The sequence below is a fragment of the Scyliorhinus torazame genome, chromosome 3 (assembly GCF_047496885.1).
Source record: "Scyliorhinus torazame isolate Kashiwa2021f chromosome 3, sScyTor2.1, whole genome shotgun sequence".
Taxonomy (NCBI): Eukaryota; Metazoa; Chordata; class Chondrichthyes; order Carcharhiniformes; family Scyliorhinidae; genus Scyliorhinus; species Scyliorhinus torazame.
In genome coordinates this window covers 279,612,978-279,640,801 of record NC_092709.1, presented here as the reverse complement: position 1 = coordinate 279,640,801, position 27,824 = coordinate 279,612,978, and the positions used below count along the sequence as shown (strand labels likewise).

At 44.4% G+C, this 27,824-nt stretch overlaps 1 protein-coding gene across 6 annotated transcripts in view; it reads left to right on the top strand.

The window, feature by feature from the left end:
• rai14 (retinoic acid induced 14) overlaps positions 1–27,824 on the top strand; it is a 379,848-nt gene that overhangs the window by 240,180 nt on the left and 111,844 nt on the right. For all 6 annotated transcript variants that reach the window (XM_072497306.1, XM_072497307.1, XM_072497310.1 and 3 more), the window contains 3 exons: positions 21,927–22,015; positions 24,128–24,192; positions 26,859–26,916. In XM_072497306.1, coding sequence (XP_072353407.1) covers positions 21,927–22,015; positions 24,128–24,192; positions 26,859–26,916 — 212 coding nt within the window. The remainder of the gene's footprint in view (positions 1–21,926; positions 22,016–24,127; positions 24,193–26,858; positions 26,917–27,824) is intronic.

Below are 27,824 nucleotides of genomic sequence, written 5' to 3'. Positions count from 1 at the left end.
AGTCATATTGGTCTCAAAATGTTAATTCTTTCTCCTTTCACACATGCTGCCAGACCTGATGAGTTTTTCCAGGACTTTTTGTTTTTATTTCAACATAAATACGGTTAAGATTTATTCAGCAACTAAATTACAAGGATATATTTTCTGATTTGATTCATGTAACTCGTCTATTTTTAAGTCGTAGGAGAAGTTTATTTGTCTATTTTAGCCTAGGTCTTTTCCCCTTTCTTCTTTCCTATTTTCCCCCCCACAATTATTCTTTTGTGTTCTCAGCTGTTTCATTTTACAAGGCTCTGGGCGGGATTCTCTATCGGCGGGATCCTCCGCTTCGCTGGCAGCGCACTCACGCCCAGGGATTTCCCCGTGGCGTAGGGGTGCCCACAATGGGAAACCCCATTGGCCAGCAACCGGGACGGAGGATCTTGCTGCTGGCTGGGTGCGCAACTCCAGAAAACGAGTGCGGCGGGATGGAGAATCCCGCCCTCTATCTTTTCTAGCACATTGGTTTGGTCTTCTCTGGAATATTGTGCGCAATACTGGGCACCACACTTTCGGAAGGATGTGAAGGCTTTGAAGAGGGTGCAGAAAGAATTTACTGGCATCATTCCGGGGATGCAGGGCTTCAGTTATGATGACAGATTGGAGCAGTTGGGACTGTTTCTCAGAGGAGGTTTGATAAAGTTATTCAAAATCATGAGGGGCCTGCACAGAGAAGAAAGGGAGAAACTGTTCCCGTTGCCAAAAGGGCCAAGAAGCAAAGGACACCCAAGTTAAGGTAAATGACAAAGCACCAAAGGTGGCAAGAGGAAAACGTTTCTTGTGCACCAAATAGTGAGTGAGAATCTGGAATGCGCTGACTGAATGTCTGATACTGACATATTCAATCATGGCTTTCAAAGCGAATTGGATAATTACCCGCAGAGAGAAAATTTGGGCGGCTTTGGGAGAAAAGGCAGGGGAGTGAGGCTTGCTGTGAATGCCTTCCTTCTGTAGAGTAATTATTTCATTGCTTAATGGTGTCATTTCATGAAGCTGCTGTATGTTTAGAATTTTACGGCCACAGCCAGCAAAAGAACATTAAGTTTGCATGCAAAGAAAGAATTGACGTTTCCATCATAATTGGTCTTTAACAGGTCTAGGACTTATGCATGTGTGTTTGTCCCTTCCTCTCCTCTTATATTTTCTTTCATGGTTTATTCTTTCTTGTATTGTTGAACCTTTCAAGTGCTGCTCCAAGAACAATTCTCAGCAATCCAAATGTCAAATCTTTTTGACAAAAGTGCCATTATTGCTAGTTGTCATTGCCTTCTGGTTCAAAATCAATCAAGTTTCTTTTGAGGTAAAACTAGCATCATTTCTGGAATAAAATTTGAGAAGTGTGGAAAAACTAAGCTAAACATGCAACACAGAAACTACCTCAAATGCAATAAGTTGTTAATCAGACAGAAAAGATTGAAAAATCCTAGCAATTGAAGCGGAGTCCACATTTGTTTTATTCCAAAGCCCCTTTTTATGCACAGAGTAACCAATTATTATTATTATCACAAGTAGGGTTATATTAACACTGCAATGAAGTTACTGTGAAAATTCCCTAGTCGCCACACTCTGGCGCCTGTTCAGGTAAGCTGAGGGAGAATTCAGAATGTCCAATTCACCTAACAAGCACGTCTTTCAGGACCTGTGGGAGGAAACCGGAGCACCTGGAGGAAATCCATGCAGACCCAGGGAGGAGGTGCAGTCTCCACACAGACAGTGACCCAAGCCGGGAATTGAACTCAGGACTCTGGCGCTGTGAAGCAACAGTGCTAACCACTGAGCTACTGTGCTGCCCAGAATCTCTGGCATTGTGTTAAGAAAAAACAGAAGCTTTCAAGCTTAGGATATGACCAGAACATGTGGGTATGATTCACCGGCCCTCGAGAACAACACTCGCACTCATCCTCACCTTGGTCAGATATGCCTTGTGCTGAATCAAGCTGAGTCTATCACATGAGGAGGTAGAGTTGACCTTGTGAAGAGCCTCACCCCATAGGCCCCGCATCCAAAGCTGGACCCAGTCCACCCTCCCACATCCTTTTCACCTCATCCAATGGAGCCTGCTCCGCTAACAGGATCTAGCCATAAATGTCCAAAATCCTCTCCTCACCCGCATTAGCCAGAGATAAGATCCTATTCAAGCGAGAGGGTGAAGGTGCCAAGGGAATTGAAGAAAACTCCTGACACAGGAAATCACAAACCTGGAAATACCTAAATAATTTTGGTCTCCGGGAGTTGGAATTTGTCCAACTGCTCCTCAAAACTGGCAAACCTACCTTCCACAAACAGGTCCCCAGAACCTCCTGGCCCCCATGACCCGAATGTCGAATCTAAATCTGCTGGCACAAAGAGATGATTACTACAAATAGGAGCTAACAATGGCATGGAGCCGAGCTTAAAATGTTGTCTAAACTGCCTCCAAATCCTCAGAGTGGACACCATTACTGGATTCTAGGTAAATTTTGCAGGGGAAAACGGAGGTGAGGCAGTTATCAAGGCCCCCAAGCTCGAACCACTACAAGGACTCGCCTCCAACTGTCCCATTATGGGATTCAGTTCCTTGAGTCACCCCAATACTTTTTCAATATTATCTGCCCAGTACTAAAATCCTTGGGAGGATGGTCATTTTAACAGCCTGAACTCTGCCTGCCAAGGACAGGGTGAGGTTATCGCACTTGGCAAGTCAGATTTGACCCCATTGACCAGACTAGCATAATATAATTTATGAAGCAAGGCCCAATCATGGGCCACCAGGATTCCCAGATAACAAAAGCTAGATCTGACTAGGCGAAAAGGCAACATTCCCAGATCGGCTCCCCTCCTAGGGGGATTCACCGGAAAGCATTTGCTCTTGTCCAAATTCAATCAACCAGGGGCTGGTTTAGCACACTGGGCTAAATCACTGGCTTTTAAAGCAGACCAAGGCGGGGCAGCAGCACGGTTCAATTCCCCTACCGGCCTCCCTGAACAGGCGCCGGAATGTGGCGATTAGGGGCTTTTCACAGTAACTTCATTAAAGCCTACTTGTGACAATAAGTGATTTTAATTTCATTTCCATTATACTCCAAGAAAGAGCCAAAGCTCTTAAGTAGCTTCACTATCTCATCCATGGCAGAGACCGGATCCGTGATATAAAGAAGCAGTTCATCTTCATACAAGGACACCCAATGCCCCCTCCTTCCTTACTTTCAGTGGAAAATCTTAACGCTATGGCCAGAAGTTCGATTGCCAAAGCAAACAGAAGTGGAGACAGTGGACAACCCTACCTCGTACCCCTTTTCAACTGAAAGTAACCCAAGCTCATTTGCTTTTAAAAAATATATTTTTATTCTCCTTTTTCACATTTTCTCCCAAATTTACACCCAACAATAAACAATAATCAGTAACGAATGGAATGTCAATCCCCATATCAATAACAACGATCCCATCCTCCCACCAAACCCCCAAACATTAGCGAGCATATTAACATAAAAATATGACAAAATCTGGAATCACCCATAGTCACCATTAACACATACAGTCATCGTTCCCCTAACCCAAGCTCATTTGTATGAACACTTGCCGTGGGGGCCCTGTACAGAAGACAAATCCACAATATAAACTTTGGTTTATATCAGGGTGCCAGGCTGGCAGTGCCATGGTGCCCACACCAGGCATTGTGCCCAGGGGTGCCCTGTCAACATGTGGTGGGATGAGGGGGGGTTCAAGGATCCCCTAGCAGGTGAGTTGGGATGTTTGGTGGTGTGGGGGGGGGGGGGGGGGGGAAGTCCTGGCGTTGCATTGGAGGGGGTTGAGGGATCGGGACGCTATTTAAAAATGGATTCCGATATCTTTCTGCATTGTGGTGCTCCACTCGCTGGGAATTACGTTAAAGTGTGGCCTCGGGAGGGGGCGGCGTTCCCCGCCGAGGCACAAAATCAAGACAGAGTGCTGTTAAATAGTGGGGTCATTCCCGGCAATGACCCCGCTAATCCCGCCCAGAAAGGACTCTATTTTACTTTGGTTAGATCACGCTCAATATCTTTACTCTTGTACTCTATGCCCCTATTAATAAAGCCTGGAATACTCTATGCTTTAATAACAGCGTTCTCACACTATCTGGCCACCTTCAATAATTTATGCACATATCCATCCAGTTCCCTCTGCTCCTGCAACCTCTTTAGAATTGTACCCTTTATTTTATGTTGTGTCTCCATGGTCTCCCTACCAAAATGAATCACTTCACATGTCTCCGCATCGAACCTCGTCTGCCACCTGTCTGCTTTTTACACCAATTAGTCTTTGTAATTTTTGAAGTTCTATATTGCTCTTCTCACAGTTCACAATGATTTCAAGTTTCGTCCCATCTGCAAACTTTGAAATTGTCCCCTGTACACCAAGCTCCAAGACATTCATATATAATCATGAAAAGCAAGGTCCCCAAAACTGACCCCTGGGGTCCTCCATTACAAACCTTCCTCCAGCACGAAAAACATCCATTCGCCACTGCTCTCTGGTTCCTGGCACTCATCCAATTCCATATCGTGGTAGCACAGTAGTTAGCACTGTTGCTTCACAGCGCATGGGACCCGGGTTTGATTCCTGGCTTGGGTCACTGTCTGTGTCCCTGTGTCTGCGTAGGTTTCCTCCCACAAATCTCGAAAAGATGTGTTTGTTAGGTGAATTGGACATTCTGAATTCTCCCTCAGTGCACCCGAACAGGCGCCGGAGTGTGGCGACTAGAGGATTTTCACAGTAACTTCATTAGTGTTAATGTAAGCCTTCTTGTGACACGAATAAAGATTATTATTATTATCTATGTTACTGCCGTCCCTCTTACTCCATGAGCATAAAATTGCTCACAGGTCTGTTGTGTGGCACTGTATCAAATGCCTTTTGGCAGTCCATGTACATTATATCAACAACATTGCCCTCATCAGGTCAGGCTGCCATGGAGAGGGAGGAGGAATCAGCGGCGGTGCCGATTGACGAGTTTAGTAAACTGCGGATTACCGGCGTTTGGAGCGTCCTGCTGTCTATTCAGTGGTCAGAGTCGTGGCTAATTGGATTGCTTGCTTTTCATGCCGTTTGCTTCCTACTCACCTTGATAACCGTTAAATTCTACAAGTTCCAAATTGCTCATTTCCTTTTTATGATTGTGTTGGTATACTGTGCAGACTACATTAACGAAATGGCAGCAATGAATTGGAGATCATTTTCTACACACCAGTACTTTGACTCCAATGGGATGTTTATTTCACTCGTCTTTTCAACTCCACTTTTACTGAACACGATGATCATTGTGATTGTGTGGGTGTACAGAACATTGGTAGAAATGGCAGAACTGAAGTCACTGAAGCAGAGAAGGAAGGCAAACAAAAAAAAGGAAAAGAAAGCTGCATAAGACTTTTTTTTTTAATGTTCTGATCCTGTGCATAAATTCGCAATCATCTGGGATTATGTTTTTAATTCTATTCTTTCATGTTAGTAAAAAAAAAAGTGTGAACACAAACTAGGGAAGTGTTATAAATGTAAATTGTTGTTTCCACCCATGCTGACAATTCACTAATATCAGTGAAAGGGAGAAAATACATCCCTTTCTGCTAGAAACCTCTCCAGTGGTATCCAGCATGGGATGTTCTTCTTGACTGAAGTGGGTGGCAGGTAGGAAAACAAACCAAATCACCTGATTGGCCTTGATAACTCAGCAAACAATGATTTGGGGGTTTTGTTTTTAGCACTGCCAGTGTGGAGCTTCATGTAGTCAAGGTGTATACGTCTAAAACTGACAAAAGGGGGAGTGACATTTGTCTGAATCCATGATATGTACCTATGCAGGTGAAGCTTTTCAGTGGAAGACATAGATTGCCTTCATTGGAAAACTTGCACTTTGGACCAGTGTGACCCATACTTTCACATCACAAAGAATTCCACATTTTGAACGTGATCTTGAGTTGGTGAACAGTACCGACTGAACTATGGTATTTTACATCTGCTTTCATCAACAGTGCCTTTTTCACTCTTCTTTAGCCTGCAACAAGGGATTTTAATAACACTAAAGCAGATGAGCCTGTAAATACGAGTCCAGCACAGGGTGGAACATTTCCTGGAGTATCTGTGTGTTGGTGTATCAGGTCCGAGGGGCTGCAGTGGATTATTCAACTCCAGCCACATGGGAAGTGGGGGTAGATTTAACCAAAATATCTGAAAGGGGTGGTAGGCTATTTTTCCAAGTTCTTGCTGAAGTGGCAGAGCCAAAACATTGTAGTTGTGTTAGAAGCACGTCTTGAAAGAAAATGACCTTCACTATCTGAATGGGATATGTCTCCGTAACTCTCACTGGAAACCTTTAGCACTGAACCTACCAGAGAATATAGTCCAGTGAAGATTACATAATTAAAATATCAACAATGAATGCCAAAAAGGGCTGGTGTTTTTCTAAGCCAGGCTTGGCTCTTAGATGGGGTTCACTGGACAATATCCTGACATATTGTACATCCAATCATGATTCCCAGGCCAAAAACAAGGAGATTCGTGCGCTTCCTCAGCCCCCCATCCTGCTGATGTAGTTTTCCTTTTTTAGGAAAGAACTTCCATCCAAACCAAACAAATCTCCATCGGAGCTGGTGGAGCTGGACAGGACCTGGACCATCTAGGTTCCAGCCTGGTTTCCGGTCCTTATGTCAAACTCCCACCATACATGCTGTATGGTGGAAAGGCAATAAATTATATGCTTCAATAAAAAAAACATTGCCCTCATCAACCTCTCTCTGTTAAATGCAATTTTCCCTGAATAAATACATGCTGTCTTTCTTTAATTAACCCACACTTCTCCATGTGACTATTAACTTTGTTCCAGATTATTATTTCTAAATGTTTCCATCACCGGAGTTAAGGCCAGCAACTATAGGCCAGTCAGTCATCAGTACTGTCAGTATCCATGTGTAGTCAGTTTGTTAATGCTTGACGTTATCTGATATTTTTAGACCACCTCAATTTCATCAGTGTGAAGACTATATTGTACCCAGGTGGCAAAAAAATGTGTGATCCACAGCTGATCTTTCTTGTGCTTCAATAAATTCCCAATAAGTCACAAAATCCCTGGACAGTACAAATCAGAATGTCATAGAATTTACAGTGCAGAAGGAGGCCATTCGGCCCATCGAGTCTGCACCGGCTCTTGGAAAGAGCACCCCACCCAAGGTCAACACCTCCACCCTTTCCCCACAACCCAGAAACCCCACCCAACACTAAGGGCAATTTTGAACACTAAGGGCAATTTATCATGGCCAATCCACCTAACCTGCACATCCTCGGACCGTGGGAGGAAACCGGAGCACCCGGAGGAAACCCACGCACACACGGGGAGGATGTGCAGACTCCGCACAGACAGTGACCCAAGCCGGAATCAAATCTGGGACCCTGGAGCTGTGAAGCAATTGTGCTATCCACAATGCTACCGTGCTGCCCTGGAGGAAAATATTTGGGCTTTCCCATTCTGGTGGAACATACCGACCGAGGCTTTTGTATCTGATCATGACAATCTTGGGCATCCATTTGTTATATAATGTTTCAAGCATTTATTCCAGCTCTGTCGAACTGTGCCAGAGTATGTGTGTTTTAGAACTGTAGTTGGATTTTAGCATCAATGTATATCTAATGTGCTTTTTCACACAAAGGGTTATTAGAACTTGGAATACATCACTGCAAATAGCCACTGCAGTTAGAAAACAATTTATTTATGAAAGAAGATTAAATAAGGATTTTAAAAAGAAAGAATATAAAATGATACAAACAAAGGGGGAACTGAAGTTAGTGAATAGCTGCAATAGTCGCTTCCCTCTGCTGTCATCTCTATGATGTTGTATGTTCTTAAATCAATTCATTTTTATCCTGAAGGAAAATTCTGACTTGGGACAGTTGAGAAAGTGTGTCACCTGGACACTTTTTTATGTTCCATAAAGAAGTTGCATCCCTTAGGTTTGCACCCATCAGGTTTGGTGCATGGTAAGGGGCAGGAGTGTGTGTTTGAGTGAGGCAGGTCTGGGGATTGAGAAAGTAGAAGTGTAGGAGCTTGAGCCCTGGCAATTATCCCAACAGGTTGTATGGATGAGAGCGGTAGCTACAGGTTGAATGAGTGAATTAACCATGGCACCATGATGCAGGGAGCCATTCAAATGAGGGGAGTAAATAGAAAGTAGTGGTACTAGGGGACAGTATAGTCAGGGAGATTGGCTGAGAGCAGGAGCCCAGAAGGCTGTGTTTTCTACATTGTTGCCAGGATTTGGGACATCTGCTCAGAGCTGGATAGGAACATGCAGTTGGAGGGGAAGAATCTAGTTGTTGTGACAAGGAAAGAGGGATTATGAGCATTTAGAGGCCAAATTAAAAGGCAGAACCTTGGGCGAGATTCTCCACTCCCGCGCCGGTTGGGAGAATCGCTTGGGCCGCCAGGATTTCCCGGGACGCCGGTCCGACGCCCTCCCGCGATTCTCCCAAGCGGCGGGAACGGCCCCGTCGAGTTCCGCAGGCCGGAGAATCGCCGGAGACACCCAAAATGGAGATTCTCCGGCACCCCCGCTATTCTCAGGCCCGGATGGGCCGAGCGGCCAGGCCAAAAGGGCGGGTTCCCCCCGGCGCCGTCCACACCTGGTCGCTGCCGTCGGGAACAGCGCGGGAACACTGGAGGGAGGGGGGGTGGCCTGCGGCGGGGGGGGGGGGGGGGTGTGGCCTGCGGGGGGGGAGGGGGGATCCTGCAGCGGGGGGGGTACCTCAAATGTGGGATGGCCCGCGATCGGTGCCCACCGATCGTCGGGCCGTCCTCTCTGAAGGAGGACCTCCTTCCTACCGCGGCCCCGCAAGATCTGTCTTGCCATCTTCTTGCGGGGCGGACTTGGAGAGGACGGCAACCACGCATGCGCGGGTGACGCAGTTATGCGCCGCCAGCCGCGTCAAGTATGCGGCGCCGCCTTTACGCGGCGACAAGGCCTGGCGCGTGTAGATGACGCGGCCCCGATCCTAGCCCATTGTCGGGGCCTGAATCGGTCGGGATATGGGCCGTTTCGCGCCGTTGTGAACCTCGAATGGGTTAACGACGGCGTGGGCACTTCGGCGCGGGAGTGGAAAATCCCGCCCCTTATCTCTGGATTACTACTGAGTGATGACCAATTTGGTGTAAAATAAATCGGATTAGAGAGTTATGTGTGGCTTAAAATTTGTGCGGGAGAAATAAGTTTTGATTCATGCGGCACTAGTACTGGGGAAAGTGGGAGCTGCACTGTTGGAATGGTGTTCACAGGAAATGTGCTGGGACTAATGTTCTGGTAAGTTGTATAATTAGGACAGTAGAGAGAGCTTTAAACTAAATGGTAGAAACAGGTATCATGTGAGGGAAGATGTGATAAATTAAGTGGAAGGACAAGGCAATAGAGCAACGTTGTGATATAAGTAATGAAAACTGGAGTGTGGCAGGAAGAGTCAGAGCATACAAACCTAAAAGTGCACCAGGAGATAAGGTCAGAGTTTGCAAGAATGGTAAAAAGATAAGATAAACGTGCCCAGCATTCATAACAAAATGGATAAACAAACATAAATAAATATGAATGGCCTAATGGACATTTCAAAGTTATGGTTGCAAGGTGCCCAAGGCCAAGGCCTAAATATTCAACGGTAATTGATATTTTAGAAGGACAGGAAGCTAGGAAACTGTGGTGGCATAGTTTTGTTAATTAAGAATGACATATTACAGTAGTGAGAGATGACCTTAGTCATAAGATTAAGGTGTCGAATTGATTTGGGTGGAGATGAGAAATAGTAATGGTAAGTAGTCACTTGTCCACAGAATTTCGCATTCAGTTGAGAGTGAAGGGCGTTGGCCTAAGACTAGTGCCTTAAACTTAAATAACAGCAATTATAAGGGCATGAGCACAGAGTTGGGTAAAGTGAACTGGGAAAATAGGATCAAAAGCAGAAACAATGGTAGACAGACATATTTCATAACTCTCTGCAAAGATAAATTCCATTGAGAAAGAAGCATTCTGAGAAGGATGCATCTGGTCTCAAAATAAGAAATTTAAGGATTGTATAAAATTGAAAGAAAAGTGTAACACTGTGAAGATTGTTGGTCTGTCAGACAATTGGGCTGATTTTAGAAACCAGAAAAGAACATCTAAAAAAATGGGTGAGAAATTAGAGTATGAGAGAAAGCTAGCTCAAAATATAAAAATAAGTAGTAAGAGTTTCTCCAAGTATTTAAAAAGGAAATGATTAGCTAAAATGAGCATTAGAGGGTGAGGGGGGTGGGGGGGGGGGGAGACGACAATTCTGCGAAACAAGGAAATGATGGAAGCGTTGGAATAGATATTTTGCGTCTGACTTCACTGTGGAAGACCCAAAAAAAATCCCAGGAACACTTGAAAATCAAGAGGTAAAAGGGAGGGATGAACCTAAAGCAACCAAAATCACTAAGCAAGGGTACTGGAACACTACACAAACTAAAAGTTGATAAGTTCCCTGGAGCTGATATCCTATACCCTGAGGTCTGAAAAGATGTGGCAGCAGAGATATTAGATGTATTGGTTGTGATTTTCCAAACTACCCCAGGGGTTTGGAAAATTGCTAATGTAACTCCTATAAGAAAGAAGGGAAACAGAAAGCAGGAAACTACAGGCCAGTTAACGTAACATCTGTCATGGGAAAGTGCTAGAATCCCCCATTATTAAAGTGATAATAGCCCAGTATTTAGAAAATCCTGGGCCAACTCTTCAGATTGTCAGAAACTGGAAAGACTGAGATGAAGGAACAAAGAAATAGGAGTAGGCCATTCAGCCCATTGCACCTGCTTCACCATTCAATATGATCATGCCTGATCAGCCACTTCAATGTCTTTTGCACCCACTATCCCCATAACCCTTTATGTTATTGTTAATCAGAAATAGAATGAGAGGTCACGGTCTTAGGGTAAGAGGTAGCAAATTTAAAACAAAGTTGAGGAGAAACTACTTCTCCCAAGGGTTGTGAATCTGTGGAATTTGCTACCCCAGAGTGCGATGGATGCTGGGACAGTGAGTAAATTTAGGGAGGAGTTAGACAGATTTTAAGTGAGTAATGGTTGAAGGGTTATAGGGAACGGACAGGACGGTGGAGTTCAGGCCAGTATGAGATCAGCCATGATCAAATGGCGGAGCAGACTCAATGGAGCAAATGGCCTAATTCTGCTCCTGTATCTTATGAAGTAATCACATATTTAAGTGAACAGTTAGGTTCACTTAAATATGTTGGTGCCTGATGTGCCCAAGGCGCAGGCTAGCACTGGTCCACACAAACATGAACCAGGCATAACGGCATATTCTTGTAAATCTTCTCTGTACTCTCTCCAGCCCAATTATGTTGTTCCTGTGGTGACCAAAACAGTACACACAATTCCAGCTGTGGCCTCACCAGTTCCAGCATTATACCCCTGCTTTGTATTCAATACCTCGCCCAATAAAGGAAAGCATTTCATATGCTTTATTTATCATCTCTCCACCCGTCCTGCAACCTTCAAGGACCTGTGGATATGCACTCCAAGTTCTCTCACTTCCTCAATCCTCCTTAATATCCTCCCGTTTATTGAGTTTGCCCTCCCCAAATGCATTACCTAACACTTAGAGGTTAACACTAGTGGCTTTTCACAGTAACTTAATTGAAGCCTACTTGTGACAATAAGCAATTATTATTATTATTAGTGTCATAGATGTTTACAGCATGAAAACAGGCCCTTTGGCCCAGCTTGTTCATGCCACCCAGTTTCTATCACTAAGCTAGTCCCACTTGCCCTCATTTGGCCCATATCCCTCTATACCCACCCTGCCCATGTAATTGTCTAACTATTTTTTAAAGGAAAAAATTGTACCCACCTCTATTACTGCCTCTGGCAGCTCATTCCAGATGCTCACCACCCTTTGTGTGAAGAAATTTCTCCTCGGGTCTCTCTTGTATCTCTCCCCTCTCACCTTAAACCTCTGCTCTCTAGTTTTAGACTCTTCTACCTTTGGGAAAAGATGTTGACTATCTACCTTATCTATGCCCCACATTATTTTATAAACCTCTATAAGATCACCCCTAAGCCTCCTACGCTCCAGGGAAAAAAGTCCCAATCTATCCAGCCTCTCCTTATAGCTCAAACCATTAAGTCCTGGTAGCATCCTCGTAAATCTCTTCTGCACTCTTTCTAGTTTAACAATATCCTTCCTATAATAGGGTGGCCAGAACTGGACACAGTATTCCATGTGTGGTCTGACTAATGTATTGTACAACTTCAACAAGACGTCCCAACTCCTGTATTCAATATTCTGACCAATGAAACCTAGTAAGCTCAAAGCCTTCTTCACCACCTTGTCCATTTGCGACTCCACCTTCAAGGAGCTATGAACCTGTATCCCTAGATCCCTTTGCTCTGTAACTCTCCCCAACTCCCTACCATTAACTGAGTAGGTCCTGCCCTGATTTGCTGTACCAAAATACATCACCTCACATTTATCCAAATTAAACTCCATCTGCCATTCATCGGCCCACTGGCCGAATTGGTCAAGATTCCGTTGCAATCTTCACTATCCACTATGCCACCAATCTTGGTGTCATCTGCAAACTTACTAACCATGCCTCCTACATTCTCATCCAAATCATTAATATATATAACAAATAACAGAATCGATCCCTGAGGCACACCGCTGGTCACAGACCTCCAGTTTGAAAAGCAATCCTCCACAACCACCCTTTCGCTTCGGCCACCAAGCCAATTTTGTGTCCAATTGGCTACCTCACCAAGGATTCCATGAGATTTAACCTTTTGCAACAACCTACCATGCGGTACCTTGTCAAAGGCCTTGCTAAAGTCCATGTAGACAACGTCGACTGCACTGCCCTCATATCTACCTTCTTGGTTACCCCTTCAAAAAACTCAGTCAAATTGGTGATACATGACTTTCCCCTTACAAAGCCATGCTGACTTTCCGTAATTAGCCCTTTCCTGTCTAAATGCTTGCAGATCCTGTCCCTCTAACAATTTACCCACTAAAGGGGCGCAATTCTCCAACCCCCCACCGGGTCGGAGAATCGCCGGGAGCTGGCGTGAATCCTGCCCCCGCCGTGTCCCGAATTCTCCGCCACCAGAGATTCGGCGGGGGCGGGAATCGCATTGCGCCGGTCGGTGGGCTTCCTCCGGCGATTCTCCAGCCCGCGATGGGCCGAAGTCCCGCCGCTGTCAACCCTCGCCAGCCGGCGTGGATTGAACCACCTACCTTACCGACAGGAGCAGATGGTGCGTCCGGGCTCCGGGGTCCTGGGGGGGGGCGTGGGCCGATCTGGCCCCGGGGGGTGCCCCACGGTGGCCTGGCCCGCGATCGGGGCCCACCGATCGGCAGGCGGGCCTGTGCCGTGGGGGCACTCTTTTTCTTCCGCCTTCGCCATGGTCTTCACTTTGGCGGAGACGGAAGAGACCCCCTCCACTGCGCATGCGCGGGGATGCCGTGGGCGGCCGCTGACGCTCCCGCGCATGCATCGCCTGGCGAAGTCCTTTCGGCGCCGGCTGGCGTGGCGCCAAAGGCCTTTCCCGCCAGCCGGCGGGGCAGAAATCACTCCGCCGCGGGCCTAGCCCCTCAAGGTGAGGGCTTGGCCCCTAAAGGTGCGGAGAATTCCGCATCTTTGGAGCGGCCCGACGGTGGTGTGGTTCACGCCATTCCATTACGCCGGATTCCCCCGCCCCACTGGGTAGGGGAGAATCCCGGCCCAGAAGTAAGGCTAACCGGTCTGTAGTCCCCAGGTTTATTCCTACAGCCCTTCTTAAGCAAGGGCACAACATTTGCTACCCTCCAATCTCCAGGCACCTCTCCTGTCGCTGTCAAGGATTTAAATATCTCGGCTAGGGGGCCAACAATTTCCTCCCTAGCCTCCCACAACATCCTGGATACGTTTCATAAGGTCCCGGGGATTTATCTATCTTGATGCGCTTTTATACCTCCAGCACCTCCTGCTCTGTGAATGAACACTCCTCAAGACATCACTTTTTATTTCCCCAATTTCCCCAACATTCGTGCCTTTCTCAACTGTAAATCCTGACGAGAAATATTAATTTAGGACCTCTCCCATCTCTTGTGGATCTGCACATCGATGACCCTGTTTATCCTTAAGAGACCCTACCCTTTCCATAGTCACCCTTTTACCCTTTATGGATCTGTAAAAGCTCTTTGGATTTTCCTTTGTGTTATCGGCCAAGACAATCTCATGTCCCCTTTTTGCCCTCCTGATTTCTCTCTTAACTCTACTCCGACAAGCCCTGTACTCTTCAAGGGATCCACTTGATCCTAGCTGCCTATGCATGTCATATGCCTCCTTCTTCCTTTTGACCATGGCCTTAATATCCCGACTCATTCAGGCTTCCCTCCTTCTACGAGCCTTACCCTTCACTCTTAAGAGGAATGTGCTCACCTTAAACCATCGTTAACTCCTTTTTGAAAGATTTCCACTTACCAGCTGTCCCCTTGCCTGCAAATAGGCACCCCCAATTAACTTTTTAAAGTTCCCGCCTAATACCCTCAAGATTGGCCTTGCCCCAGTTTCAAATTTTACTTTTTGGGCCAGAACTATCATTCTCCATAGCTATCTTAAAACTAATGGAATTATGGTCACTGGTCCCAAAGTGATCCCTCATTAACACTTCCATCATCTGCCCTTCCTTATTCCCCAAGAGGAGGTCAAGTTTTGCCCCCTCTCTAGTCAGGCCATCCACATATTGAATGAAGAATTCTTCCTGAATACACTCGACAAAGTTCTCTCCATCCAAACCCCTAGTGCTATGGCTGTCCCAGTTAATGTTGGGAATCAAAAACGCAACTCCCCCACCTCTCTTACCTCCTGTTCTATCTTTCCTATAGCATCTGTACCCCGGAACAGTGAGCTGCCAGCCCTGCCCCTCCTTTAGCCAAGTTTCTGAAATAGCTATAATATCCCAGTCCCATATACCTATCCATGCCCTGAGTTAATCTGCCTTGCTTGTTAGGCCTCTTGCATTGAAATAAACGCAGTTCAATCCGTTTTTCTGTCTTCCACTTTTTTCCTAACTGACTTTTGTTTCTATCCTCTCTTTACTACCCTCCGACTTCCTGCATTGGTTCCCATCCCCCTGCCACATTAGTATAAACCCTCCCAACAGCACGAGCAAACAACCCCCCTTGGACATTGGTTCCAGTCCTGCCCAGTTCTCTGGATTGAATTCCATTTGCCACTCTTCCACGCACCCAAACAAACCATTGATATCATTCTGGAGACAATAGCTATCCTCTTCACTATCAACTACATGGGCAATTTTTGTGTCATCTGCAAATTTCCCATTCATGCCATCAACGTTTAAGTCCAAATCATAAATATATGCAACAACAGCAAGGGCCCCAACACTGATCACCACTGGAAATAAATTTCCATTCACAAAAGCATCCATCGACCATTACCCTTTGTTTCCTGTCACTTAGCTAATTTTGGATCAAGCTCACCACCTTTCCCTGTGTCCCTGGGGACCTCACTTCCCAATTAGACTTTGCATTCCGTGACTGTAAACAAGTCCCAAGGCCTATCACTTGGCAAAATTCATATTTGTGTTCTTGGATCTGTTTTTACAGAGACAGCTTTGTGTCGCTTTTGTTAGAGTGGAAAGATTTCATTCTGTTAATCTATGGTCAAAGAAGAATTAGAACTCCTGAACTTGCAGAAGTACTGATGCAATAAGGATACTAATTTGACCACAAATGTTTTGCGGCTCTGCTAGTTCTAAATCTAAGTTGATGAAAAATAAATTATGGGTGGAAATCTTTCCAACAGCATTTTGAATGATTTGTTTGGTTTAATCAGCAAACTGTCTCAGACAGTTGTTTACAAAGGGCAATTCTGTTTTAAAATGTTTACAAAGGCCGCATCATTGAGATGACCTACCATTGCTGGCATCACATCTGTTCTCGCAACGGCTGCCAGCTTCTGCCCACTAACTGGTAGTTCCATCCCTTGAGTTGGCCATTTTTGTAATTGAATGCATGTGTTGTTTCTCTGAGAGATATGCAGCTCATCCCTGCCCTCCCTCTTGCGACGACCCAGCTGCAGGGCATTCCAGCAGAATGACTTGTGTGGGAATTGACAGTTGATTGTCACTGAGGAATAAAAGTCACACTTCCGTACATACATAGAAACATACATAGAAAATTTAAGGTCACAATGGTTTTGGTAGTTGAGAGAAACTGGTGTATGGATTTCTTCCTTTTAATTAAGGAGCAATTTAGCGTGGCCAATTCACCTACCCTGCACATCTTTGGGTTGTGGGGATGAGACCCACGCAAACACGGGGAGAATGTGCAAACCCCACACAATGGCCCGGGGCCAGGATCAAACCCGGGTCCTCAGCGACATCAGGCACTGTTGTCACCGTGCCGCCCCGTGCAGATGCCTTACAGCCTGCAAATCTGTGCTCGATAATGAGCTATGCTGGTCTGGTTTGATATTTCTGTATGCTATTCAGCATAAGTTAATATGGTTCACCTTTTTTTATAGCCTTTGTGGGCTGCATGTCCTTTCGAAACATGTTTTGAAAGCAGGCTCTGGGGATCGCTGATCTATTCCCTGTGTAGCTGAGCAATTTCTTGCCCTAACCCTGAGGTCATTTGATTTTGGAAACTCCATTATAGAAAGGAAATACGAGCAATGGAAAAGGTGCAGTGCAGATTTGCAATGTATTGTAGATTTGACAGGGATTTGAGGTGGGAGGTTGGCGGGTACTCTTGTTTTGAAGAGAGAAATGAGAAGTTGAAGCTTGTCTTCACTCGAATTATGAAGGCACATGACAGATGCGTTCAAGATTGTTAACAGGATCAATGGTCATTATTTACACTGGCTGACAACATGATAATGAAAGTGCACACATTTAAGACAAAGATAAAGCAAATGGTGGTTAGAATGTGGAATTCTCTGGTATGAACCATTGTTGTCAAAATAGATGATTCCTTGGGGGGGAAAAAAAGAATATTAAAGGGGCAGAAGCATGAATAGGAGAGAGGAATTGGGCTAGGTGGCTTAAGTGGTGAAAAACATTTCCACAAACTTCATGAACCATATGGGCCCTGTGCTACAACATGGGAAGTAGATGAACTGCAGAACATGTTCTTTAACCCTGCACCAGTTTTAAACTACTGCCAGTAATATAATGCCTGTTAAAAGATTCAATGTCCACAGCTTCTGTAAACCAACAAAGCAGATACTATCATTTAAACAGAGTTATGATAATCGAGATGTTTCCAGCAGGATAATATCTGTGGCTGGTGTAGCTTTTCAATTTTGTGGGAGTTGTGGGAGCTTAAAGAAATTACTAAAATAAACACAGAAACGTCATCAATATGTAAACATTATTTATGATGGTTATCACAAATGTGGTCATGTTAATTGTTAGACAAATGATGGAAAAATTGGACATATGAAGAAACATTGGTGCATGTGACATGTTTGAATTGTTTGAGAAATTTGTGTTGTGACCGAAGGCAAGGACTCACATGTAGCCAGATAAACAGGCTACAACAAGGTTTATTCTACTACTGCATAATGCAATAACTCATCACTCCAATCCCCTCAGGGTCCTCTTCCCCGTCCTGCTCCCAGGTCGGGGTTTCTATCCTGTGGGAGTTCCTCCATTTGGCAGGAAGCTCTCCCCCTTAATCTCCTGGGAAGTTCGCATTCCAAGGTGTAGGAAGGGAATCTGAAATAATGTAGGTTCTGATCCCTTAGGGGATCCTAACAGTTTGCAATAAAATGTGTAGTAAATCTCTAAACTTTGCAATAATTGTTTTGTTCAAATCGTGTTTTTTTTTAGAAGTTACATCAATGAAATTGGTAGGTCACTTTCAATAGGGTCCTCCTTTCCTTCCTGTATGATTATAATATCAGGAAAAAGATAATGTTGTGGAGGAGAATGCTGAGCTCCAGGTAAATAGATTAGATGGCATGGAGGTACGTAGGGAAGAGGTGCTGGCAATTCTGGACAGGCTGAAAATAGATAAGTCCCCGGGACCTGATGGGATTTATCCTAGGATTCTCTGGGAGGCCAGGGAAGAGATTGCTGGACCATTGGCTTTGATTTTTATGTCATCATTGGATACAGGAATAGTGCCAGAGGACTGGAGGATAGCAAATGTGGTCCCTTTGTTCAAAAAGGGGAGCAGAGACAACCCCGGCAACTATAGACCGGTGAGCCTCACGTCTGTAGTGGGTAAAGTCTTGGAGGGGATTATAAGAGACAAGATTTATAATCATCTAGATAGGAATAATATGATCAGGGATAGTCAGCATGGCTTTGTGAAGGGTAGGTCATGCCTCACAAACCTTATCGAGTTCTTTGAGAAGGTGACTGAACAGGTAGACGAGGGTAGAGCAGTTGATGTGGTGTATATGGATTTCAGCAAAGCGTTTGATAAGGTTCCCCACGGTAGGCTATTGCAGAAAATACGGAGGCTGGGGATTGAGGGTGATTTAGAGATGTGGATCAGAAATTGGCTAGCTGAAAGAAGACAGAGGGTGGTGGTTGATGGGAAATGTTCAGAATGGAGTTCTGTCACAAGTGGAGTACCACAAGGATCTGTTCTGGGGCCGTTGCTGTTTGTCATTTTTATCAATGACCTAGAGGAAGGCGCAGAAGGGTGGGTGAGTAAATTTGCAGACGATACTAAAGTCGGTGGTGTTGTCGATAGTGTGGAAGGAAGTAGCAGGTTACAGAGGGATATAGATAAGCTGCAGTGCTGGGCTGAGAGGTGGCAAATGGAGTTTAATGTAGAGAAGTGTGAGGTGATTCACTTTGGAAGGAAAAACAGGAATGTGGAATATTTGGCTAATGGAAAAGTTCTTGAAAGTGTGGATGAGCAGAGGGATCTAGGTGTCCATGTACATAGATCCCTGAAAGTTGCCACCCAGGTTGATAGGGTGGTGAAGAAGGCCTATGGAGTGTTGGCCTTTATTGGTAGAGGGATTGAGTTCCGGAGTCAGGAGGTCATGTTGCAGCTGTACAGAACTCTGGTACGGCCGCATTTGGAGTATTGCGTACAGTTCTGGTCACCGCATTATAGGAAGGACGTGGAGGCTTTGGAACGGGTGCAGAGGAGATTTACCAGGATGTTGCCTGGTATGGAGGGAAAATCTTATGAGGAAAGGCTGATGGACTTGAGGTTGTTTTCGTTAGAGAGAAGATGGTTAAGAGGAGACTTAATAGAGGCATACAAAATGATCAGAGGGTTAGATAGGGTGGACAGTGAGAGCCTTCTCCCACGGATGGAAATGGCTAGCACGAGGGGACATAGCCTTAAACTGAGGGGTAATAGATATAGGACAGAGGTCAGGGGTAGGTTCTTTACGCAAAGAGTAGTGAGACCGTGGAATGCCCTACCTGCTACAGTGGTGAACTCGCCAACATTGAGGGCATTTAAAAGTTTATTGGATAAACATATGGATGATAATGGTATAGTGTAGGTTAGATGGCTTTTGTTTCGGTGCAACATCGTGGGCCGAAGGGCCTGTACTGCGCTGTATTGTTCTATGTTCTATGTTCTATAAGAAAAGTTTGCATTTATATAGCACTCTTCGTATCCTCAGGATGCTCCAGAGTGCTTGACAGCCAAGAAAGTACTTTTGAAGTGCTGTCATTGATGTAATGTTGAAACATTATAAGCAGTTTTGTGCACAAATAAGGTCCCACAAATAACAATATGATAATAGCCAGTTAATGTTGGTTTTACCAGAATAGCACCAGGTAACTATTTCAGTATCTTAACAGGATAGTGTATTGTTTTAAGAAGCAATAATCTTATTAGAATTTTGTGTATTCATATATACAGAAACCAGAATTAGTAATGCACAAAATAAATATTCTCATCAGCCTGTAAACGTTTATAATTTATTGATTATTAAGTTTTTTTCATGGAGCTTTTTTTATTCACCGTTAGATTTAATATTGTTGAACTCTTTGAAGATGCAGTAAAATCTTCTGCTGTAAAAGGCTGGGCCTATGCGTTTGCGGTCATATGGCCTCCTTCTGCATTGTAGGGATTCTATGGGCGTGGTCTTCTGAATAAGGAACAAAGTCCCCGAGCGACTGCGTTTAGCCGCGTGTTTCCCGGCACTCGCACTGCTGAGAAACACATGGCTATTCAACGTGACTCGTGTTGAATAAGGGGCCTGAATGGGTAATGGGCGGCCGAGGCTGCACATAGCCCCGTTTTTTACAATAGGGAGCTACGCTCGCCGGAACTCCCCATTGTAGCGAGAGATCGGCATCCCGATCTCGGAGGCCCCAAAAGAATCCCCGACCTCCCCCCTTCACACATCCCACAGCCCGAACGCAATATGAGCGGGTCTCTGGCCCGCACCACCCCTCCCCCCAAACATCCATGCTGGGCAAGCCCAGCCAGGTCGCGCATGTGCACAAAATGCCAGCTTGGCAACTTGACAGTGTCACCCTGGCAGTGCCCATGCCAGCTGACAGTGCCACATGGGCACTTTGACAGTGCCAGGCTGGCACCCAGGTAACACTGCCAGAGTACCCAGGAGGCACCAGCAATGCCAGGGCACCACCCTGCCCAAAGGGCATGCAGCTGGGTCTCCGATCCCCTTGGAGACCCCCACGATTAAGTTCCATTTGGTACCCGTTTGTGGGGCCCGAGGTCTCTGAGGCGAAGGGGTTGAATTGGCGGGATTCACCTCTCAACGTCTCGTGAGATCACATTGAATCTCGCGAGGTGTTGCGAGCCGGGTAGATACCAGGAGCGGTGTCTCGGCTTTCAACGGCCATGCTGCGTCATGCGGCGAGCTGGTTTTCCGGTGCAGCGTGGCCGTAGGATCGCGCCCTGTATATTCTTCTGTATTCAAAATATGCAAAAATGGAAGAATTTTAATTTCAGAGATTTCTTGAAAATGTCTTCAATTCATTGTTTACAAGATTCTTTTTGTGGATGTTATGCAGTGAAGATAAGAGCCATGGCAGGGCAATTACCAGGGTAGGAGAAATTGCCCCAAGGTGTCCAAAGGTTAGGTGGAGTTACAGGGATGGAGCAGGGGAGTCGGCCTACGTCAGGTGTTCTTTTGGAGGGTTGGTGCAAGCTTGATGGGCTGAATGGCCTCCTTCTGCACTGAAGGAATTCTATGATATGAAAAGGATTTTACTGGGGTCAAGAGTAAAAACAGTGGAGTGGACAGCTGCAAATGGGTGGAGCAAATGGAGGACCAAAGGCTAACCAGTTGGAAGTTTATAATTTTGGTTGTGATGTAGGGAAGAGTTTATTTCTGCATGTCGGGGAAGTGGAGGCTACAGAATGAAATGGTTAAAAACTGTGACTGACTGAGCAACTCCACAGGAGAGCTACGAGCAGTTCATCAACTGAAATTTTATTCTAAATAAATAATTGAGGAAAAAATAACACATGGGCTTTATTTTGGAGTATCGACAAATGCAACATTAAAATACCTGCTACCTTTCTATCAACAGTGGGGCTATAGTGTTGGGGTAAGAGAAGATGTAAAAAAAAAATTGGGATTTTAAACCAGGGGGAAAATGACAAATCTGTAATTAGAAACAATTCACATTGGTTTTAACAGGAAAAAATAAACTATTTTTCGTATCGTTACTCGAGAATAAAGCCATCACTCAGTCTTTATCTATCATTCAATTCATTCAAGCGATTTTTTCTTTCTCCTTTGCTGCATTTGTAGAGAAAAGAATCTAATCATTCAAGATATCAAACTTATGTCTGAACTTGGTGTTGAGAACTTTGAATGACTTGGGATGCCTTGGGTGCTAGAAATTCTTCAAAAGTAAATGTAAAAGTTGCTGAAACATTTTATAATTTTCTTTCTTCCAGTTTTCACCTGGCTGCCACAAAGGGACAGGTGGAATGTTTGGGAGTGATGCTCACTCACGGTGTTGATCTAACTGTACCTGATGGCTCAGGTAAGAAATTTACTGCTGACCATATGTATTATTTACAGAAAATTAAAGTATTTTGTTATAAATCTTTCACTGAACAACATTTGAATCTCTTCAGCTTGGTTTCCACCTTGCCCACAGTCCCAAGGTTTTGGCAAAAGCCACAGCTGTACCTCCGTGTACCCACTAATTTCTGACACGGTATAATTTACCACGCTATCCTATACTGATTCTCCTGCATGCGGTTGTTCTGGCATGGCTTTACTCCTACCTGCCTCAGTACAGCCAGCATCACTCCAGAAATGATTCTTCTTCCAACTACTATGAGGTCATCTCCAGAGATGCATTTTTTGACTGCCTTCCTAATCTACGTTCTGCCTCTAACTGGCATCATCCATTGATTTCCTCTATATATTCTAATAATACTCAGATTTCCCACTCCACCACTTTCAGTTGAGCATCCATTAGACCAAAGCCACATAAAAAATATGCGCAGTTCCCATGGATTCTAACCCTCTGCCTGTGAGGAGGTGTTCAACATTATGAAGCCTTATGCTAAAGTAAATAAGGCAGGTTAGAGGACCCAGATTGTTAACTAACTCCCTAATTTTTTTGTGCATTGGTGGTATCTGTTACCTGGAGGAGTTATGAATACGAGTATGTAATCCCACTATTCTATGGTGATTATCCTATTCGATTATTTATTTTAAAACTACATAATTGTATGTCTCAAAAATAAATCTCCATCAAAGCTCCATTCAGAGCATCCTGAAGAAATCTCAATTCAAATATTGCAACAAAATCTCTGCTTTACTAATCTTTTCTAGCCTGACTGTGCCTGAGCTGGGAACTTTAAATGACCAACTCAAGGCACCTGCCTGAAATTTTCCTGGTTACGTTGCTAGTCTAAAGGGTGAATATTCATAAGCAGTCAGGACCTTTTCTCAGCTCATACGTATTGAGCTGAATAATTGAAAGATTTGACGAGGATCTACGCCTGTTAATGTCTTCATCTTTCCGATGTTGATTAATGTGGTGGTTTCTACCATTCAGCATATGTGTTGAGAAACTCAGTTGGCTAAACAGCTGGTTTGTGATGCAGAGCAAGGCCAGCAGCACAATCCTAAACCAAAGGACGATCCTTTAAAACAGAGGTGAGGAGTAATTTCTTCAGCCAGAGGGTGGTGGATCTGTGGAACTCTTTGCCGCAGAAGGCTGTGGAGGCCAAATAACTGAGTGTCTTTATTACAGAGATAAATAGGTTCTTGATTAATAAAGGGATCAGGGGTTATGGGGAGAATAATAATAATCTCTTATTGTCACAAGTAGGCTTCAATGAAGTTACTGTGAAAAGCCCCTAGTCGCCACATTCCGGCGCCTGTTCGGAGAGGCTAGTACAGGAATTGAACCCGTGCTGCTGGTCTTGTTCTGCATTACAAGTCAGCTGTCTTAGCCCACTGTGCTAAGGCAGGAGAATGGGGATGAGAAAAATATCAGCCATGATTGAATGGCGGAGCAGACACGATGGGCCGAGTGGCCTGATTCTGCTCCTATGTCTTATGGTCTTATGGTTCAATTCCCGTACCGGCTGAGGTTATTAATGAAGGCCCTGCCTTCTCAACCTTGCCCCTAGCCTGAGTGTGGTGAGCCTCAGGTTAAATCACCACCAGTCAGCTCTCTCCATCAAAGGGGAAAGCAGGCTATGGTCATCTGGCACTACGGCCACTTTACCTTACTTGAGTTTTCAGGCTCAGCAACTTTTCCTGTAATCTGAATAGTCATTGTCACTCAATTAATCAATCCGCTGTTACATTTCTTCCAAAGGACACTTCTTTCTTCTGCTACAATACTTATGATTCCATTGGTTTTACTGACATTCTTTGTGGGAGGTTGCTGATTCAGAAAAAAGAAATGAAGTGCATGGGTTATGTTTCTTATCTGCCTGTACAGTCTATTTTTAGCTATGAATTTCTAACCACCTTCTCTACGAAGAACATTTCAGGCAACCCATCTAGCTTCACCTTGTGTGTATAAAACTGAGGAACTAATACTTAAGTGGCACTTTTCTATTCTGCAGTTTAAAAAGCAGTTGTTAATGCTCAAATTCTAACCCTTTCATCTCTGCTTGAATTGTAGGTTACAATGCTTTACACCTTGCTTCAAAAAATAGTCATCAAGAATGTGTGAAGAAGATCCTTCAGGTAGTGGTGACTGATACTCTTGCTTTCTGTGATTTATATTTTAAATACTTGCTCTTATCTTCCAAGGGTACAGATTACAGAATACCTACCCTGGCAGAACAGTGTTACAAAATGTAATATAACATTGAATGGGAGATGGCTTATTTGTACAATGCTCATACATCAGCTGTTTTTATTAAATGATCTTTTAAAATTCTGGATATTCTTTTTGGAATATGGTCTAGCTCTGTTGGGGAAAGTTATGAATCTGTTCTAGTTTAAGTTCCAATTGGCCAAGACATTTCCAATTACAGGAGGACTTCACAATTTTCCAGTATTGACACACTCATCAGAGAATCTTCCACTCACTGATATTGAGAGATTCATCATGTGGCCCTTTGCAAATGCTGATGCAACACATGTTCTTAGCCTTACTCATGTTCAAATTACAGCATTCCAATGATTGATCTTTTTTTTTTTTAATTTAGAATACCCACTAATTTTTTTCCAATTAAGGGGCAATTTAGCGTGGCCAATTCACCTACCCTGCACATCTTTGGGTTGTGGGGGCGAAACCCACGCAAACAAGGGGAGAATGTACAAACTCCACACGGACAGTGACCCAGAGCCGGGATCGAACCTGGGACCTCGGCGCCGTGAGGCAGCAGGGCTAACCCACTGTGCCACCGTGCTGTCCCCAATGATTGATCATTTTGAGGGAGAACTATAAGGTTATATTTCTGTCCATTTCCTCTTTCTCCCTTTCTTTGACTCCCTATTTCCTAATTATTCCTTTTTCCTTTACTCTCACTTTCCCACTGCTGCCCTCCTTCCCTCTTTTGTCTGCCTGCCTATTTCCTGGTAATAGAATCTTTTAAAGTGCAGTGCAGAAGGAGGCCACTCAGCTCATCAAGTCGGCACCAACCCTCTGAAAGATCACGGCACCCAGCACCACTCCCCTGACCTATCCCTGTAACCCCACCTAACCTGAACATCCTTGGGTACTAACGGGTGCAACCCCCCCTCCCCCCAACCCTTCTTTCTTTCTCACCCACCAAATTAGGCTTTGTCTTCAACTCTCTCGCTTTTTATTTCTTCTCTGTTCTCATTTACCCTTGTTTTCCCTTCTTCCCCCTCTTTTCATCGCCCCTTCTGTTATTGTTCCCATTTTGGCTCTCAAAAACAATCTTTTTTCTCTTTTCAGTTTCTGCTTTATACACCAATCAACTTTAATTCACTTACTTTCATTCCTGTATTATGGCTGACTCATCATTCCTATTTGTTTTGTAACTTTCTGCTTTTCTCCCTCTGACCCATCCTTTCTATGAAAGCAAGATTGTTGGATGAGTCTGGAAGAAAAGAAGACCAGCGAGGATGGAGACAGGGCTTAGCATTTGTGGTTTTAAGCAGAAAAATAGTAATTGGAATCAAAATACAATTGATCTGTTTAAAAATGCGCCCTACTCAAAGTAGAGTTGCATTTGTTTTACTATGGCTGATGTAAATAAATTAAATGTAATTATTGAAAATAGTAACTAGCTGAAACTGCCAATGCCAGTGTTTAACGTGGAGAAAGTAAAAAGACAAAAAAGGATAAAACTATTTATTTGAAAAAATTTGAAAAAATACCTATTGTCAAACCAGATTCTGTAACATTGCAAGTGGGGAGGACTCGTTAATCAATCCAACTCTGATTGATTGGTATTGAGGCCGGTGGTGGAGCTCTGTGCATGCTGTTCAAACTCCAATAGTGTGTGATTTACATTGGTCTATCAACCCGAAAAGCAGGGAACACAGGTAGCTCTTGAATCAGTAACAAAAGAAAAGTGCCAGTGTAGGAAAATGCCTGTGAACCTTTATGAAAGCTAGAAGGGAGCTACTCTATTGTCTGAACTTCAACTGCAAATGCCACACAGGACAATGAATGATTGAATTTGGCCTGGTATTTGCAATTTGAGGATTGTTTAGGGTTGGTATGAGGGAAGGCCAGGTTTAACTTGAGCTGCAGATGTGCAATATGACAGTGGCATTAGATGGCGGTTACATAGGAAAGTCTCCATCTTTCATCCAGAAAGAAACATGGTTGGTGTATTTAGCTCATCACACAATGCCTCTTTCTCTTTCTTGTCCCATTTTAGCTGAAAGTCCATCTTCCAATCTTTCTGTAGTTTGTGTTTTGAAGCTGTAAAACAGTAACAGTTCTGCCATAACTTTTGATTAGGCGTACTTCTCCAATATCATGATAGGAAATGATCAAAATTGAAAACATTGTTTTGCCTTCATACTTTGTAGAATTAGATTTATGTATTACTGAGTCTCTTTAATACAAACTTAATTTTCCTACTTTTGGAACCAATCATGATATTATCATTCAAAATTTACAGATAATCTCATTTGACTTGCAGCTGACTTGCCATTTAAAGTATGACAGCTTTGAGAGATTACATACTTGAGCAAAATTAAGTATTTAATTGTTTAACCTCAAGAAGAAGGCTCACTTTGTCTTGTGATTTTTCCATCTCTTCTGTGTCATATTCATCATATATGCAAGATTGATGTAATGTCAGATTAATGGAAGAAATGTGAAGTGTCTCTGAACTAACATTGTTGTTGTATTCAAAACAGTTACACAGTTCTAAGGTAGAGCATAAAACAAACTTCTGTAACTTCATGTTTCTTCTTAATAGTACAAGTGTCCTGTGGAATGCGCTGACAGCAATGGGAAGACCGCCTTGCACCATGCAGGTAAGGAATATTATATGTTTAAATACATTGTTCATGACAGGAGACAAGTTGAAATTGGTGTTACCCAGGGCTCAGTTTTGGGGCCGTTGCTTTTTCTGATTTATATAAATGATTTAGAAGTGGGTGGTGAGGGCAAAATCTACAAATTTGCAGATAATATAATCATAATATAATCTTTATTAGTGTCACAAATAGGCTTATAGTAACACTGAAATGAAGTTACTGAGAAAATGCCCTAGTCCCCACACTCCGGCGCCTGTTCGGGTACACAGAGGGAGAATTCGGAATGTCCAAAATAACCTAACAAGCACGTCTTAAGGGAAGAAACCGGAGCATCCAGAGGAAACCCATGCAGACATGGGAAGTGGGGAGAACGTGCAGACTCCGCACAGACAGTGACCCAAGCCGGGAATCAAACTCGGGAGCCTGGCGCTGGATACAAGCTGGGAGAATAGTGAATTATGAGGCTAACACTGAGTGACTTCAGAGGGACATTGACAAGTTGACTAATGCATTTTGGTGGAAGAAACATGGGGAGACAGTATAGGCTCAATGGTACAATTTTGAGGGGAGTGCAGGAGCAGAGGGACCTCGGGGTTCAAGTGCATAATTCTCTGAACTTGGCCAGGCAAGTTGAAACAGTTGTGAAGACGGCTTCTCCCGGTGGCGTGGGCGAGCAGGGCGGCCGCAGCAACAAGAGCTCCCGCCGGTGGCCGCAATTCGCAGCGATTTCGGGGAAAACCCCGAGTCTTCACGCAGCTCTTGACTATCGTTGGCCTTTGGGGCCATCACGAGCAGCCAGCGGGGCCGGTTTAAAAACCGGCGAACAACCCCGCGCGGGTGTCGGGCGGTGGGCGCTGGGCCCAGCGCGGCATCGAGGTCCGAGCAGCGGGGGCGGAGCTACGAGG